Source organism: Bos indicus x Bos taurus, chromosome 28 (assembly GCF_003369695.1).
Source record: "Bos indicus x Bos taurus breed Angus x Brahman F1 hybrid chromosome 28, Bos_hybrid_MaternalHap_v2.0, whole genome shotgun sequence".
Taxonomy (NCBI): Eukaryota; Metazoa; Chordata; class Mammalia; order Artiodactyla; family Bovidae; genus Bos; species Bos indicus x Bos taurus.
This window is the reverse complement of record NC_040103.1, coordinates 39328185-39347842: the sequence shown is the minus strand read 5'-3', so window position 1 is coordinate 39347842 and position 19658 is coordinate 39328185. Positions and strand designations below refer to the sequence as shown.

The 19658-nt window shown below is 37.3% G+C and overlaps 1 protein-coding gene across 6 annotated transcripts in view; it reads right to left on the bottom strand.

Moving 5' to 3' along the window:
• Window positions 1-19658, bottom strand: part of CCSER2 (coiled-coil serine rich protein 2) — a 158663-nt gene that overhangs the window by 93456 nt on the left and 45549 nt on the right. For all 6 annotated transcript variants that reach the window (XR_003509222.1, XR_003509221.1, XM_027530819.1 and 3 more), the window contains exon 4: window positions 565-655. Coding sequence is in view for 4 of the 6 variants with exons in the window: in XM_027530819.1 (XP_027386620.1) it covers window positions 565-655 (91 nt within the window). In the remaining 2 variants the exon portion in view is untranslated. The remainder of the gene's footprint in view (window positions 1-564; window positions 656-19658) is intronic.

The window sequence follows — 19658 nt, the reverse complement described above, 5'->3', positions numbered from 1 at the left end:
GATAGAAAATCCTACAAATGCTACATCAGTAGAGGCAAGAGCATCCAGGCCCATCTTTTACACGGATTATCTAAAGCCCCACTTCAGAAGTTACTGGGATCCAAAGACAAAGACAGACTGAATTTGCGAGTAAAAAGAATAAAATGATTAACTCAGGTCACCATCTTGGTTTTTTTTTAATATTTATTAACTTAATGATCTTTACTACTGTTTCATAAGACAAAAGGTATTTCTTTTTCTCTAAATTTATTTCTCCTTAAAATCCAAATGAGACAAAGGGAAGAAAAAGTGAGTAGGCACAAAGGGAATAAAAGGACAAATACTATCTACCAGTTACTTTATGATACAGGTACACAATGGATCACATAGAGTATATACCTAAGACCTACAAAGTCAGGTCTTAAACATTTAAACAAGTGTGCAAATGAACCTATTTAATGTCACTTAAGACTGATTCTTAGTCTGAAAAGGCTACTTCCACAGAGATTAGGAAGTCTGTAGATATTAAATACCAAACTGGGTATTGTCAAGTAGCTCTGGAGGTTCAATATTATCCACACTCACCATTTTCAAGAGGTGTATCCTCAGGCAGATCCACATCAAGCATAAGGTCATCATCCTCAAGGTCACATGATTCAAGATTATTCAGAATATCCTGGCAACAAAAGCAAAAAAAATAATGCTATAACCTAGCTCAGTATAATCATTATTTCTGAACACTGATATATGAGAATTTGATTTTACTCAATGTTTGTATGGTTAAGAAAAGATTTTAAAGATACAATCTTTAAATGAAAAACATAAATTCAACTGGTTTGCTTGGTTAAGCTATTTTAACATCCTTTCCCTAGTCTTCTTCCCCACCAGTTGGTTTTTATTTGCATTTTAAAAACTTACACAGTGTTCATTACCTGTAGGATATTGTTCTAAGCACTTTACAGGTATTAATTAATTTTAGTCTTCACTTTGATTTTGTGACTAATATAATCTCCATATTATAGATGAGGAAACTAACGCACAGAAAATCACATTAACATTCATCAGTAACAAATCATTATATTTGATGCTTCAGAAATTTATCTAGACACATGGAAAGACGTTCTGTAAAATGGTGGGGGGAAGCAATTACATCTGTACAATATGACTTCATCTTTAATGCTGAAAAGCACATTTAAATGTCCAAATGGTGATATACCAAAGAATTGTTATTATGTTCTACTACATGAGACAACATGTGCTTATGCTCTTTGTATTCCTTTTGACTGTGACTTTTTACACTTTATTTCATAATAAGGACATACTGCTTTTATAATAAGCAAAACTTCACACTGAAAAATGTCAACCTCTTCTAGCAAGATCAGGGAAGTTCAAAGCACGTGTATCGAGCCTCCACGTGGGAATCCTCAGTTCAGCCCATCCACTAAGCACAGTAATAACCACAACCACCTGCCTCTTCCCTCTTCACTCAAGCCAATCTGGAGTAGTTTGGTGCCTGCCCTAGTGTTCCCAGAAAGTCTCACTGTGTGAGGACGTCTTTCCACATTCTCTTGCTACATGTATAGCACCATCTGTCCTCACACCAAAACAAACTTGGGTGGAGGGGAGTTATCCCGCCTCCATGAGGCAACACAAAACACACCTTCAAAAATTCAACACATACAAAAACCAATATACACAAGGCACAACCCTGGGTAAAAGACAATCCCTATCTTGGTTGAGTTTAGCTAAAACACTCCATGATATTGCTGCCGTGGCATCCGTTTTTGTTTGGCCAAGCAGCCTGCAGGGGTCTTGGACTGAAAGTGGTCCCTTCCCCAAGCTCATCCCCGATAACAGCCAGAGTCACAAGCAAATGTAAGTTCCTAACAGGGCTTCTCCAGCAGCCCTTCTGAGCAATGGTCTCCCCTGTCTCCCAGGTACTGCCCCTTATGCGACCTTAGATGAGACCACCACAGAGATTATGAAAACCCTGCGCTTTCTGGTTTGAACTGACCAAGCCAGCCACAACCCTGGAACCTTCAAAGCACTCCAGCCATGGACCCTGATGATAAAAGCGCGTGCCCCAGGCTCCTGCCACTCTGTCTGCCCTTGCACGGCTCCTCAACACATGCCATGTCCTTGCTCCAGGACCTGTGAGCAATAAACTTTTATACTTCAAGTTCCCATGTGATCATTTCTTGAATTGGGGTTCACCAGCCAACACCTTGGGGCTCTAGTTAACAAATGTTAATTTAACAAAGGCACAACAACCCTCCAAGGTTACCTGTCTTCCCTCAAACACACAGTTCTTCATAGTATGGTAATGTCCAAGTGTCACGAGGGTTCATCAGATGGATATAAGTTTTAGCAAATTAGAGTCAACGTAAAACAAATTCAAGTCGAGACCACCTAAGGAACAACAAATTTGGCCTCTAAAATATGGAAGAGGAGATTACCTTCTGCAATAACAGTATAGTAAGGGCAAGGAAGCAAAACACATCATCACTCTAAATGTTGGCAAAAAAATTTTTTAAAGATGAAAAGTAAGTATTACAGATTTTACAAGCTTACAGACAGAATCAAGTATATTATGCAGGTATTTATAAAACCATTTAAACTGTAACCTCTGAAAGTGTAAAAAACATTCTTAGTTTTCAGGCTGTGAAAAATCAGGTGATTGGTCAAATCTGGCATACAGGACAGTCTGCTGACCTGTTTTATTCAAATAACCTCAAGTAGACCATTAAAACTAGTTACAGACTGGATGTTTGTATGTGCATTCCCCAAAATTCATATGTTGAAGTTCTAAACCCCAATATGAGGATATTTGGAAATAGGGCCTTTGGGAGATAATTATTAATAGGTTTAGACAAAGTCATGATGGTCGGGACCCGATAATGGCTTACTGTCCTTCAGTTCAGTCGCTCAGTCATGTCCAAGGCCTTGCAACCCCATGGACTGCAGCACTCCAGGCTTCCCTGTCCATCACCAACTCCCGGAGCTTTCTCAAACTCATGTCCATCACATCGGTGATGCCATCCAACCACCTCATCTTCTGTCGTCGCTTTCTCCTGTCGCCTTCAATCTTTGCCAGCATCAGGGTCTTTTCCGAAGAGTTGATTCTTCACATCAGGTGGTCAAAGTATTGGAGTTTCAGCTTCAGCATCAGTCCTTCCAATGAGTATTCAGGACTGATTTCCTTCAGGATTGACTAGTTGGATTTCTTTGCAGTCCAAGGGACTCTCAAGAGTCTTCTCCAACACTACAGTTCAAAAGCATCAATACTCTAGCACTCAGCTTTCTTTATAGTCCAACTCTCAAATCCGTACATGACCACTGGAAAAACCATAGCTTTGACTAGACGGACCTTTTTTGGCAACACAATATGCTTTTTAATATGCTGTCTAGGTTGGTCATAGCTTTTCTTCTAAGGAGCAAGCATTTTTTAATTTCATGGCTGCAGTCACCATCTGCAGTGATTTTGGAGCCCCCCCAAAATAAAGACTGCCACTGTTTCCATTGTTTCCCCATCTATATGCCATGAAGTGATGGGACCAGATGCCATGATCTTAGTTTTCTGAATGTTGAACATTAAGCCAAACTTTTCACTCTCCTCTTTTACTTTCATCAAGAGGCTCTTCTGTTCTTCACTTTCTGCCATAAAGGTGGTGTCATCTGCATACCTGAGGTTATTGATATTTCTCCCAGCAATTTTGATTTCAGCTTAGGCTTCATCCAGCCCTGCGTTTCATATGATATATTCTGCATATAAGTTAAATAAGCAGCGTGACAATATACAGCCTTGACATACTCCTTTCCCAATTTGGAACCAGTCTGTTGTTTCATGTCCAGTTCAAACTGTTGCTTCTTGACCTACATACAGATTTCTCAGGAGGCAGGTCAGGTGGTCTGGTATTTCCATCTCTTGAAGAATTTTCCAGTTTGTTGTGATCCACACAGTCAAAGGCTTTGGTGTAGTCAATAAAGTAAAAGTAGATGTTTTTCTGGAACTCTCTTGCTTTTTCAATGATCCAATGGATGTTGGCAATTTTGCCTTTTCTAAATCCAGCCTGAACATATGACAGTTCACACTTCACATATTGTTGAAGCCTGGCTTGGAGAATTTTGAGCAGTACTTTGCTGGCATGTAAGATGAGTGCAATTGTGTGGTAGTGTGAACATTCTTTGGCATTGCCTTTCTTTGGGATTGGAATGAAAACTGACCTTTTCCAGTCCTATGGCCACTGCTGAGTTTTGCAGATTTGCTGACATATTGAGTGCAGCACTTATACGAAGTTAAAGAGACAGGAGCACACACTCTCTCTACCCACCATATGAGGATTCTGTTAAAAGGTGAAGAGACCTTCACTAGGAACTCAATCTGCTAATACCTTCATCTAGAATTTGCAGGTTCCAAAACTGTACAAAATAATTGTCTGTCGATTGAGCCACTCAGTCTATGGTATTTTATTATAGTAACTGGAACTAAGACAACATTCAAACACAAAGTGTAAGGGGAAGGGCCAGAAGTACATCTTCATCATGAACCACTATTTAAGCCATCTTAAGGAATCTGGACTGTATTTCAATGACAGGGTATGACTGTTGAGCTTTATTTTACGAAGTGACAAATTGAGATCTGCACTAAAGAAACATTATTCTATTTGCAGTATAGACAATGGATTTAAATGGGGGGAAAACAGTTTAGCAGTTATTGCAGAATCCATGTAACATATGACACAGCCTGATGATAATCAACGTCAATGACAATGAAAGAATAAACAATTACAAGACATACAGAAGAGTCAGGATCTAAAGGACCAAAGTTCACTAAGAAGTAAAAAAAGAGCCATGAATGACTCCTTGGTTCCTAGATTTAGAAACAGATGAGTGACTTCCATTCACTGAAATAAAGTATTAGAAAAGGATAACCAGATCTGATAAGAGATAAAAAATTAATATACACTATCAGAACCTGACAATTTTGACATCCTGCTGCACCTTCAAGAAGAGATGTCCACCAGACAACTAAATATACAGGGGAGTAGAGTTGAGCAAAAAAATCTGAGGTGTGGGAGTCACTCACATAACTGACAACTGAAAGCTATCAAATAATGAGTCTGACAAGAGAGACAATGCTGACTGAGAAGACAGGATTCTAAGATCTGTCTTAGACAGTCTTTCCCATATTCATTTTTACAGAAGGTCTCTGCTTCTCCAATATCAAATTTTGAGAACTGTATCAGAGATATTATTATTAGACCTTTCAGAAAGGATTCAAGCAAAGAGATAAGGGAAAAAATTTATTGTAATTTTTCTTCACTGGGTTGGAAATCTGTCATCTGTACATCCCAGGAAATGCATTATTATAGGAAGAAAGGAAGCCATACAAGCATGGAGACTGCTTAACATGGGAAAGAGTTCCTGTCCCATGTTTGTGATGGCAGGCTCTTCCTCTCACTGGCAAGCTTGCATTTGTTGGGAGCCAACATCCACACACACACCTGTTTTAGTTGGGAGACCACCTAGCACAACCATCAACTGAGAGTATGATAATGAAAAGCTAAATTTGTATACTCTCTGGCTTCCAGAGGCTTCCCACAAGTCCCACTGGAATTAAAACCCTGACTGAACACATATTAGCAGAAGTGTACAGAACTTCCTTGGTCTCTGAGAATGCTTTTCCATTCAAGAAGAGTGAACTAACAGATGGTGGGCCAGGGCTTCCTTCTATGAATTTCTCCTTCACTAATAAATTGGAGAAAGCCTAAATGATTTTGACAAATGAAGAACACCATCACCAGTTTCTATTAATCACCACCTGGTAAAATTAATTTTTTCTTTTGTTATATAGTTTATGAATTTTAAAACACATATAAGTTTGTGTAAACACCAATGTAATCAAGACACATAATCTCTTCACCCAAAGATACTTCCTTGTACTATCCAGCTATAATTACACCCTCTTCCACCCATCACCCCTAGCAGACAGTGATCTGTTCTCCATCACTAGTTTTGTCTTTTAAGGATATCATATAAATGGAATCATACAGTATGTAACCTTTTGGAGCTGGCTTATTTCATTCAGCAGAATGCCTTTATGATTAATCTAAATTGACTGAATATATCAATAACTCGTTACTTTTTTACTGATGAGTAGGGCTTCCCTGATGGTTCAGTGGTAAAGAATCTGCCTGCCAATGTTGGAGACGCAGGAGACACAGGTTCAATCCTTGGGTTGGGAAGATCCCTTGGAGGAGGAAATGGCAACCCACTCCAGTATTCTTGCCTGGGAAATTCCATGGACAGAGGAGCCTGGTGGGCTACAGTCCATGAGGTTGCAAAGAGTTGGACATAACTCAGCAACTAAACAAAACTAAGTGTTCCACTGCATGAACATACCAGTTTGTCTATCCATTTACTCACTGAAGGATGCTTTGGTTTTTCAAGTTTTCAGTTATTATAAATAAAGCTACTATGAACATTCACATACAGGTTTCTGTGTGAACATAAGCTTTCATTTCTCTAGCGTAAATAAATACCCAGGTGAGTAGGACTGTTGGGTGATACAGTGCGTCTGTGTTTAACTTCATAAGGAACTGCTAAACCATTTCCCAGAACTGCTGTAATGATTTGCATTCCAATCACTATTGAGATCGGCCTTTCCAACATGCTCCTCCCCAGCTTGACTGCAGACTTAAAGCAGATCTTTCTAGTGTGGGATTCTGCTACTGGTTCCAAAAAGCACGGGTGGCAACTTTATTCATGAAATAGTGTATCTGTCTGCTCTAACCTGTCTGAGGTTACCTGAATGACTAATACAAAGTGCTTATCATTGCTTTGCCCAACTTGGAATTCACTCAGGCAGAGAAGCTGTGAGCACTAGTCAAAAACATTTTAAGTCAAATAAATAATCCATATCACCCTGGGACAAAAGATTATAGTTGAAACACAGAATACTAAAAAACTGAGAAAAAAAGGCTAGGGAGAGAATTTCTTTGGGAAATTAGGTAATTCAAAAGCACCATGTATGTTGTGAATTTCAGAAGCCACAAAAAATGCCCAGGGCAGAATGTATTCTCAGTAAAGACCTAAGTAAGAAAACCCAAAGCTGTCACTTCTGGCTGATCTCTAGCCCAGAAAAAAACGAGCAAATGAAGGCGAAGGTAGATCTGTAAATGGTCAGGCTAAGTATTGAAGGACTGTCTCAACACTGAGCCAATGTGCAGACAGAGTCACTGGGAGGATTTTTTTTTTTTTTTTCAATTTGACTGTAAGGTCTTTTAATTCACTTTCAATTCTTTTTTCTTTCTCTGCCTCCTTATCTTCTTTTTTCCCTTAATCCCTTTCTCTTACTCTCTCTCCCCCTCTCTCCCTCTTTTTTCTTTCTTTTTATTTGCCATTTGGTATTCAAGGAAATCTCTGCATAAAACACTCAATAAACATAAACTAAAGTAACACACTTCATAGACCATACATGACAAGAAGAGAAGAAATTCACACTCTCTTCTCTATTTTAGAAAAGTCACTAAAATAAACACTATAGCCTATAAAAACGTAACAAAAACAAACCCTAAAGATGAAGGATATGATTTCCAGTATTGCTAAATTAAAATATTTAAAATGATTAGTTTTCAACAAAAACCTTTTTAGAGACATGCAAAGAAAGCAGCATCTATCCAGAAGGGAAAAAGAAAAAACTAACCAAAATGATCCCTGAGAAGTGCAAGCACTGAACTTAATAGACAAAGGCTTTAAATCAACCATCTTAAATATGCTCAAATCTCAGTATGGGATATCAGTGAAGATACAGAACATAAGGGAATGAAAAATAAAAATTCTGAAGGTGAAAGTATAACAATTTAAGTGAAAAACTCCTAAATATTGGAAATAATTATTAACAAACACAAAAGGAGAAACTGACAGTAATACAGTAATAGTAGAGGACTTTAATGGAGAAGGCGATGGCACCCACTCCAGTACTCTTGCCTGGAAAATCCCATGGATGCAGGAGCCTGGTAGGCTGCAGTCCAAGTTGGATATGACTGAGAGACTTCACTTTCCCTTTTCACCTTCATGCATTGGAGAAGGAAATGGCAATCCACTCCAGTGTTCCTGCCTGGAGAATCCCAGGGACAGGAAAGCCTGGTGGGCTGCGGTCTATGGGGTCGCACAGAGTTGGACACGACTGAAGTGACTTAGCAGTAGCAGCAGAGGACTTTAAAACCCCATGTACATCAACAGACAGATCATCCAGGTAGAAAATTAGTAAGGAAACACTGGCTTTAAAGAATGCATTAGTCTCTGAACTTAATAATTATCTATAGGACATGCCATTCAAAAGAGCAAGATACACAATCCCTTTCCAGTGCACATAAAACATTCTCCAGGTTAGATCATATCATAGGTCACAAAACTAGTATCAATAAATTTAAGAAAACTGAAATCACATAAAGTATTTTTTTCCCATCATAACACTATGACACTAGAAATCAACTACAAGAAAGAAAAAAAAGAAAACTACAACATATGGAAGTTAAAGAATATGCTACTGAACAAACACTGGGTCACAGAAGAAATCAAGGGGAAAAAAACCAAAAACCTGGAGACAAATAAAAATGGAAACACAATGTTTCAATATCTATGAGATGCAGCAAAAGCAGCTCTAGAAAGGAAATTTATAGCAATACAAGAAAAAATCCTCAACAAAACAGTAGCAAACCAAATTCAACAACACATTAAAAGAATCATACACTTTGATCAAGTGGGATTTATCCCAGAGATGCAAAGATGGCTTAATATATGCAAATCAATGTGATATAATACATTAACAAATAGATGGATAAAAACCATATGGTCATCTCAACAGACGCAGAAAAAGCTTTTAACAAAATTCAACATCCATTTACAATTAAAAACTCTCCAGAAAGTGGGTATAGAGAGAAAACACCTCAACATAATAAAAACTATATATGATAAGCCTAAAGCTTATATCATACTCAATAGTGAAAACTTAAAAGCATTTTCTCTAAGATCAGGAACAAGACAAAGATGCCCACACTTGCCACTTTTATTTAACATAGTATTAAAAGTCCAAGACACAGCAATCAGACAAGGAAGAAATAATAAATGGAAATCAAATTGGAAAGTAAAAAGTAAAACTGTCACTGTTTATAGATGACATGATACTATATATAAAAAATTCTAAGGACACCACCAAAAAACTGAGAATAAGTGAATTCACTGAAGTGTCAGGATATAAAATTAATATACAGAAACCTGTTGCATTTCTGTACACAAACAGCAAACTATCCAAAAGAGAAATTAAGAAAACAGTCCCATTTACAATTGCATCAAAAAGAATAAAATATATAGGAATATGACTTTTACTCTGAAAACTATAAGACAGTGAAGAAACTGAAGATGACATAGACAAATGGAGAGATGTATGTGTTCAGGGACTAGAAGAATTAACATTGTTAACATAATCATACTACCCAAGGCAATCTACAGATTGAATGCAATCACTATCAAAATACTAACACCATTTTTCATAGAACTAGAACAAATAATTATAAAATGTGTGTGGTAACATGAAAGAACCTGAATCTTTATGACTTTGCACTGGGCAATAAATTCTTAGGTACAATATCAAAAGTGGAAGCAATAAAAGAAAAAATAAATTGGATTCATCAAAATTACAAACTTTTGTGAAAAAAATAAAAACTTTTGTGCATCAAAGGACATTATCAATAAAGTGAAAAGACAACCTATAAGATCAAAGAAAATACTTGCAAATCATATCAAGTAAGAGTCTAGTATCCAGGATATATAAAACCACAAATAACTCAGTTTTTTAAATGAGCAAAGGGCTCAAATAGACTTTAACTGAAAAGGATATACAAATATCCAATAAGCACACAAAAAGATGTTCAACATTATTATTTATTTAGGAAATGTAAATAAATCAAAACCACAATGGAATGCCACTTAATATCCAGTAGGTTGACTATAATAAAAAAACAAGAACAAAAAACAGTAAGCAAGTGCCATCAAGTATGTAGAAAAACTAGAAGACTTAGACTTTGCTAGTGGGAATGTAATGATTCAGCTACAGTTAAAAAAAAATAAAAACACACAGTTCAGCAGTTCCTCAGAAAGTTAAACACAGAATTACTACATAGTCTAGCAATCTCACTCAAAGATAGATATAGATATATATATATATATACCTTAAAAATTTGAAGCAGATACTTAAGCTAACACATGTACATACATGTTCACAGCAGTATTATTCACAACGAAATAGCAGAAACAGCCCATATGTACTATGTCCATCAATGGATGAATGGCATGTACGTATGATGGAATATTATTCAACTTTAAAAAGGAATGGACTCTTAATACATGCTACAAAAATACAGAAGAACCTCAAAAACATTCTGGTAAGTAAATGATCTGGGCACGAAAGATCACATGTTGTATGATTCTATATATGAAATATCCAAAACAGGTAAATTAATACAAAAAGCAGATTGATGCTTTTCAGAGGCTGGGAAAGGGTGAATGGGGAGTAACTACTTAATAAATGAGTACAAAGTTTACTGAGGGCTGAGGAAGTGTTTTGGAACTAAAGAGAGGTAGTGGTTACACAAACTGCCACTGAAATGTTCACTTTCAGTTTAGTTCATTCGCTCAGTTGTGTCAACCCTTTGCGACCCATGGATTGCAGCACACCAGGCCTCCCTGCCCATCACCAACTCCCAGAGCTTTCTCAAACTCAAGTCCATTGAGTCAGTGATGCCATCCAACCATCTCATCCTCTGTCGTCCCCTTCTCCTCCTGTCTTCAATCTTTCCCAGCATCAGAGTCTTTTCCAGTGAGTCGGTTCTCCATCATATCAGGTGGCCAAAGTATTGGAGTTTCAGCTTCAGCATCAGTCCTTCCAATGAATAATCAGGACTGATTTTCTTTAGGATTGACTGGTTGGATCTCCTTGCAGTCCAAAGGACTCTCAAGTGTCTTCTCCAACACCACAGTTGAAAAGCATCAATTCTTCAGTGCTCAGCTTTCTTTATAGTCCAACTCTCACATCCATACATGACTACTGGAAAAACCATACCCTTGACTAGACGGACCTTTGTTGGCAAAGCAATGTCTTTGCTTTTTAATATGCTATCTAGGTTGGTCATAGCTTTTCTTCCAAGGAGCAAGCATCTTTTGATTTCATGGCTGCAGTCATCATTGGCAGTGATTTTGGAGCCCAAAAAAATAGTCTCTCACTGTTTTCCATTGTTGCCCAATCTATTTGCCATGAAGTGATGGGACTGGATGCCATGATCTTACTGTTCTGAATGCTGAGTTTTAAGCCAACTTTTTCACTCTCCTCTTTCACTTTCAAGAGACTCTTTAGTTCTTCTTCACTTTCTGCCACAGGGGTGATCTGAGGTTATTGATATTTCTCCCGGCAATCTTGATTCCAGCTTATGCTTCATCTAGCCCAGCATTTCGCATGATGTACTCTGCATATAAGTTAAATAAGCAGGGTGACAATATGCAGTCTTGACGTACTCCTTTCCTGATTTGGAACCAGTCTGTTGTTCCATGTCCAGTTCTACCTGTTGCTTCTTGACCAGCATACAGATTTCTCAGGAGGCAGGTCAGATGGTCTGGTATTCCCATCTCTTCAAGGATTTTTCCACAGTTTGTTGTGATCCACAGAATCAAAGGCTTTGGTGTAGTCAATAAAGCAGAAATAGATGTTTTCTGGAACTCCCCTGCTTTTTTCGATGATCCAAAGGATGTTGGCAGTTTGATCTCTGGTTCCTCTGCGTTTTCTAAATCCATTTCTAATGAAATTTCATTCAACATAAAATTAACCATTCATGTTGAAAGAAATTTCATTCAAGAATAAAAAAGAGCTTTTGAAAATTTAAAAATATTACTCAAATATCTAAGAAAATTGCTTGTACATTTAACCTTTAATACAGTATCACAATTCTATATATCTATCCCCAAAATACAAAAAGACAAGGCTATTTATTAAAGAACTAATTGTAACAGCAAAAGCATAATGTATATGCTTAGAAGTTGAAGGGCGGTAAATATATTCATATTTGCTTACTTTTTCTAAAAATTAAATAATAAATTATTAATTTGAAATAAATTGTTGATCATAAATTAAAATTAAACTATTCATAATTGTTAAGATTTATTGATTTAAAAGAGTATTAATTTAACTAAAATTACCAATATAAAATTAAATAATTAAGTAATTAATAAATTACTGATTTAAAATTAAATACTTATTTTTAACTTATTTTTAAAATAAATTTAATACACAAATTACAATTAAATTATTTTTAAATAAATTTAGTTTTAATTTAATTAAAAAATAAAATTTTGAAACTTTTAAACAAGTATCTATATTATCATACTGTTTCCCCTACTTAGCCTCTATAATATGCTATTCCTATGTATTACGAATGTTATTTGGGGGGTTATGCTGTTTTCAATATTCTACTATTGCAAATAATGCTTAAACGAATCCCTAAAAATCAAAAGTAAAATAATATACACAAGTCTAACTTGTGCATCAAATTCATGGAATAACCATTCAGAGAGAAACTATTTCAAACAGATAAAGATAAAAATCCTCAAGCTGTTTTTAAGAATTGTATTTTTGGTGGTGGAATTATTACTCTCAGACCTTCATAGGACCATCAACTATGCATTCCTAACAGTAGCCTCTATTAGGATTTTATCAAACCTTTGGCTTCACAATACTACCAAGGGCATAATATCCTTTTCCATAAAACATTCAGTTAACAGGACCAATTACTTTACATAAAACCTGCTTAAACTTTCACTTGGAACTTTCACCTTAATCCATCAACCCAAGCATTACTATTTTCTCTCAATCTAAAAGGGGTCCCAGTTTAGGACTTGTTCATCAACATGTTTTGATACCAAAGTACATGGGTATCTGTGTCAAGGACTACAGAAAGGTCTCTTCTACAGCTGGTGACTCTTTCACCCACTCACTTTTCCCCAGAGGGTAAGAGCCAAGGGACCCTGTCCCTTTTGTCCATCTATCTTCATTTTGTCTAATCTACCAGATTACTGTCCCAGGTGATTCCAGGTCAGAGTCCTCATTTTCATCTTTGTCAGCTTTTAAAATTCCTTCAAACTGAGATAAATAGAATGGTGTAGCTGAGATCCCTTTGGGGTTGTAGAACCAGCATCGGCTCCTCTTGGGACACTCAACATTCAACAGTGCGGCATTAACATCTTCATCTTAACCTCATCAGTGTCCCATATATTCACCCCACTTCTCATAAACATCAACCCCTACTGGGACAAATCCCTTGGCTCTCCCCTTCTGTTTTCCTCCTTTTTCTTGTTAATGACTTTTTTTTTTTACCTTTAATATCAATAAGGCAAATCTATTAAGGTTTCTTAGACAGATGCTTGGCTTTACAACTGTATGATTTCATGAGGTGCCCATGTAAAAAGAGTCCTCTTAATCACAAGAGTTGATACGACCTGACTATGGGGCATATTCAGTAGAAAAATAATACAATCATCATCAAGTCAATCCAGCATGGCTTGCTACAGAGGGCACAGCCCCGTCATCTGTGATGTTCCACTTGGCATTTATGGAAGAAACACAGTCTCTCTTCTCAGATACACAGACTACAGTCGGTTTTATCCAGTCCACCAGGCTACCCACTCCCCCAGGTAACCTACTATGAACAGCCATCTGTGATGGTTCTAAAGTGAGTTGTGGGTCCTACCTATATCAACCCAATACTCTCTTCCACTCTGAAACACTTAAAACCAAAGATACTACTCCTAAATTAGTGACTCTCACAATCCATTTAATAAAAGTTCTTCAGGAAGTTGATGGCACAGCCCACAATATAAGACTACTCCCTGGCACTATAACCCCTGGTTTCAGTAGTTTTACGGTTTCATAACTTTACTACCTTCCTGGTAACCAGTGTTCATAAGAGTACTGCCTTTTGTCCTAGAATAATCGTTCCCATTAGGGTTGGCTTTAAAAGCTATTGGTAGTAGATCAGACTGAAATCTAAGCTTGGCCCAGCATCATGATCAGCCCCAGCACTCTGTATTACTTTCATTTTAGCTATCACAAGTAACAATAGCCAACGGATAATATATTCAGTTTGTTTCTTATTATTCTGCATTTTCTTCTGTATCCAGTGAGTCACCTCATTAGGGATTGTAGCTACCACCATTTCTAAATTCTGTTCCAAAACTTTTGCCTTTAGTAATAGATCACAGCACAGCTGCAGTTTCATATGATCACTGACTACACAGCCATCCAAGAATCAAAATTTCTTCATTCCCAGTCCTTTAATCCTTTTGCTTCCCACATGTTTCTTTCAGTCAGTCAAATTAGATGTAGCATATTTCATTTTTTTCTGACACCAGCTACAATGACTTTCGACATTAGCTATCCAGAGTTAGCACAAACTTCACAGGTTAATGGGACAGTCTTACATAAGACTAACATTTAATTCAGACACCATTGGCCAAAAAATCTCAGGGGTTCCCAGGCCCTGTACTTCCTAACTGACTACAAACTTGGAGGTTCCCAATACTCCCTCAAGGCTTCCCTGGTAGCTGAGCAGTAAAGAATCTGCCCACAAAAACTCAGGAGACACTGGTTTGATCCCTGGGTCAGGAAGATCCCCTGGAGGAGGAAATGGAAACCCATTCCAGCGTTCTTATCTGGGAAATCCCACAGACAGAGGAGACTGGTGGGCTATGATCCACGGGGTCACAAAAGAGTTGGGCATGACTTAGCAACTAAACAACAAACTATTCCATCAGGTCGTTCACCAGAACAACTTACGACACTCAGCAAAGGATTATACTTTATGATTACACTTCTATTATAGTCCACATGGTATAAATCATGACCAGCCAAAAGAAGAGACACACAGGGCAAAGCCTAGGGCGGTCCCAAACGTGAAGCTTCCGTGTTCCCTCTCCATGGAGTCAGAATAGGTCACCTCCTTGGCAAACTGATGAATAACAATAGGCAGAAAGTATGGCTAACCAGGGACATGCACCTGGGATTCGGTATCCAGACTTTTCACTGGAGTTTCGTTACAAAGACACTCGAGCTTGAATCATGGGCCGCATGACCAAAGCAATCTCCAGCCCAGTTCCCTCGCTCCCTGGAGGTCAAACTATCAGAGGGCTCAACACCCCAACTTTCTAACTGCATGTTTGGTTTTTCTCACATGCCCTACCCCCAGCCTGAGTCACCTTGTAAGCATAAACTATCAGGACCCACCATGAACAAAAGCACCCCTATCACTTGGGAATTTCCAAAGATGTAGAGGCTCCCACACAAAAACTGAGAACAAAAGTCAGCTGAATTCTTTATTATACAACACAAGACTTAGTATAAGACATAACAAGGCAATAATTAACACAGTATGTTACTGGCAAAAGAACAGACACACAGATCAACAAAACAGAACAGTGAGCTCAAAGGAGGCCCACACACATACATACACTCAACTGGTTCTGACAAAAGAGCAATGGGAACTCAATGCGGAAAGTACAGTCTTCTCAACAAACAGTGCTCAAACTCTTAGACAAAACTTCTTGCAAAAAAATTAACCCAAACATGGGTGTTACACAAAAACTAACTCAATATGGCTCACAGACGAAAATGCAAAACATAAGACTATAAAACTTACTGAAGTAAACAAAGTAGAAAAACTACATGACCTTGCATTTGGTGATGATTTTTAACAATACAACCTACAGCATGATCTGTGAAAGAAAAAAAATTAAGTGGGAATTTATTAAAACTTTGCTCTGTGAAAGACACTTTAAAGAGGATGAAAAGACAAGACATATGCTGGGAGAGACACATGCAAATCACACATCTAATAAAAGACACATCTGAAGCATACAAAGAACTCTTAAAATTCAATAACAAGAAATCAATTTAAAAATGGGCAAAAGATATTAAACTGACACTTAAAGATATACAGATGACACACACATGATAAACGTTCTGCTGTTAGGGAATTTCCAAATTTAAAACAATAACAGAATACTACTGTATACCTATTAGAATGCCTAAAAACAAAACACTGACGATAGCAATTGCTGGTGAGAACGGAGAACTAGAACTCTCACACACTGTCAGTGGGAATGCAATTTGGTACAGCCACTTTGCAAAACAGATTGGTAATTTATTATAAGGCTAAACAGTCTTACCACATGATTAAGCAATTGCACTCTGGTATTTTCCCAAATGAAATGAAAACACCTGTCCACATAAATACCTGCAGGTCAATTACAGCAGCTTTATTCATAATGGCCAAAAATGAAGCAACCAAAATGTCCTTTATAGCTGTGGTAATCCATACAATGTAATATTATTCATCAATAAAAAGAAATGAAGTACCAAGCCATAAAAAGATATGGATCAGTCTTAAACACATATTGCTAAATCAAAGAAGCCAATATGAAAAAGCTATATGGTGTATGATTTTAATTATATGGCATTCTTTAAAAGGCAAAATTATAGAGATTTTCTATATACATTAGTGTTTGCAAGGGGTTCGTTGCAGGGAGGGATAAATACATGAAATGTAGGGACATTTTAGGATGGTGAAACTATTCTTTATGAAATAAGACATTAAGCATTTGTCAAAATTCAGTGATCTTTACAGCACACAGAGTAAATCTTAATGCATATGATTTTTTTTTAAGTTTATGAAACCACCTCATTGAAGGAGGTGAGGGGAATAAATCACTATCCTAAGTAACTGTGGAAATGAATGGAGTCCAAAAGGCTAAAGGCAAAGGAATTCTACGTAAGCACCATACTCTAATTGATAAAGGTATGTCCTGTGAGGGTACAAATTAACAATTCTGAAGTGACTACTCATTTAGGTTAGAACAGCAACTTCAATAACTCCTGTGTTAGTTGTTCAGTTGTATCCAACTCTTTCTGACCCCATGGACTGTAGCCCAACAAGCTCCTCTGTCCATGGGGTTCTCCAGGCAAGAATACTGGAGTGGGTAGCCATTTCCTTCTCCAGGGGATCTTCCGGACCCAGGGATTGAACCCGGGTCTCCTACATTGCAGGCAGACTCTTTACCATCTGAGCCACCAGGGAAGCCCAAATTTCATTTAATTAGTAAACGCATTTAACTACTCAGCCTCAGCATCCTCATTAACTATAACTAGTTCATAAAGTCTATCTGATCCAACTCATGGAATTCAGTATTTTATTCATGCTGCTGCTGCTGCTAAGTCGCTTCAGTCGTGTCCGACTCTGTGCAACCCCATAGACGGCAGCCCACCAGGCTCCCCCGTCCCTGGGATTCTCCAGGCAAGAACACTGGAGTGGGTTGCCATTTACTTCTCCAATGCATGAAAGTGAAAAGTGAAAGGGAAGTCGCTCAGTCGTGTCCAACTCTTAGTGACCCCATGGACCGCAGCCCACCGGGCTCCTCCGTCCATGGGATTTTCCAAGCAAGAGTACTGGAGTGGGGTGCCATTGCCTTCTCCGATATTACTAATTATGCATCTACTGTATGCCAGGTTCTCTGCTAGGCAAAAAGGACTTCGTAGTGAACTACTTATTCTTTTTATTTTTCTTTAACAAACTACTTTTAAATTCACTTTTTCTCTGAAATGGGGGCTTTGACCCAGAAGTTTTAGATAGTCCAATAATTCCATGTTTGTGAAAACTGAAAAACTGTGCAGAAAAAAATATTCTACTCATGGTCTTAATATACAGACTGGAAGTATGTATAAAGATCTGAAATATAGGTGTTGATATAAAATTTAAATTATATCTGCCTTATTCTAAAACCTGATTTGTAAACATTTGTCTTTCTGATTTGAGATACAAGATTCTTCTTCCTTTTCACTTTCTTAATTTCATAGCTTCATCTCTAACCACTCTCTACTTCACACATCATATTCTTAGCAATGCAGATATTCCTCTCATACATCATGATTTTGTGGTCCCTCCAGGTACATGCTATTCCTTATGCCCAAAACACTCACCTTCCCTTTTCTTTGACCAACTGGTCAACTTTGTATCCATTCTTCAAAACTCAACTCAGCTGTCACTTCCTCATAGCATATCATACATATGCTAACACAGCATGCATGATATCACTTAAAAACTACACTATGACTGTATATTTATAATCACTTTTCATACTAGATTTTAAAGCCATAAAGAATAAAGACAGCCTTGCATATATTCAGTAACTTTAGCACTGAACAGTATGCCTGAGACATACCAGAAGCTCAATAAATAATTACTGAATTGAACTTCATATTAAACAGTTTTAATTTATGAGAAGTAATAATACAGAATGAAGAAAAATATTATGTTTAAAGGGTCACAACAACTATATAAAATAAACTTAACCTTTGTTTTTAAACCTAAAAGCTACATTAACAGGCCAAGAAGCTATGTTAGTAATTAAATGGGCATGGCAGATTCACTAGTCCAGCCAATAAAAAGGAAATTAAGAAAAATTTAGTTTCCTCAACTCATTCTGTCCCCTTATTTGTAATAGATCCCTTCCATGAGTTCAAGTTCTGCATTCTGTATCAGAGCATACTGAAAGTATGTATCAGAGCATACTGAAAGTATCACTGTCAGTTTGACATGTTCATTTACCTATATTAGGTCGGTCTCAACTTTCTGTAAGCTGTCCCTCCACTATCAGTCTATGCTAATGTCACATTTTTAGCTATTTGCAACTTGCTATTATGACACGTGGTACCTTAGAAACTTACTCTTGTAAATAGGTTATGTCACAATGTGTATGGAAAAACTACTGAATATTAAACATTATATTTAGTTTTAAGTGTTTCTATTTATTTTGAATTAAATGGCACATCATCATGACACTATTTCAACAAGTATATATTGAGTTCTTATTTAGTGCCAGAAACCTAGAAGAGTGATGAGAGAGAGATGTCATCACTATATTCAAGACACGTAGTAGGACCTGAAGATCAAAAGCAATGAGATAGACCTGTATAAAGTAGAGCAGGCCATGGAGAGCCACTCAAGCAGTTCAGGTTTGACATTATAAGGTTTGGGAAAACCATCAGAAAAATAAGTCAAACTGGCAATTTAGGATGATTTTGGCAGAATGAATGAGAACAGCAGTACCAATCCGAACTTTTAAAAGTGAGGAGGTAACACTTTTCTCCCTTACAGTCAATGAGTAATGGAATTTAATCACTTGTACCCTCTAAACCCACTTTCAAAATTGCAGATTCCTCGAAGCTGCCCTCTGCCACCACTTTAGTCCAAGCCACTACCACCCCTCACATGAATGACAGCTTCCAGCCACTGTTTGCCTCTCTTCTAGTTCAATCTTTATACAAAGTATTCTGAAAATGTAAATCAAGTTATGCCCCTTTCCAGCTTAAAACCAACATTCTTCCAATCACATATATCCTTTTCACCAACTTACTGTATTCCCTGGGCCAACTAAGCCTAACCATCATTTTCCAAAAAAGCCTTATTTAGCACCCACACCAGACCAGGTGTTCCAGCAATATACTTTCACTTGCTAATTTTCCTTTGCAGCACTTTCCTCACTTATCAATTGAAGAAAATGAATGACTTAGCTAAATGCTT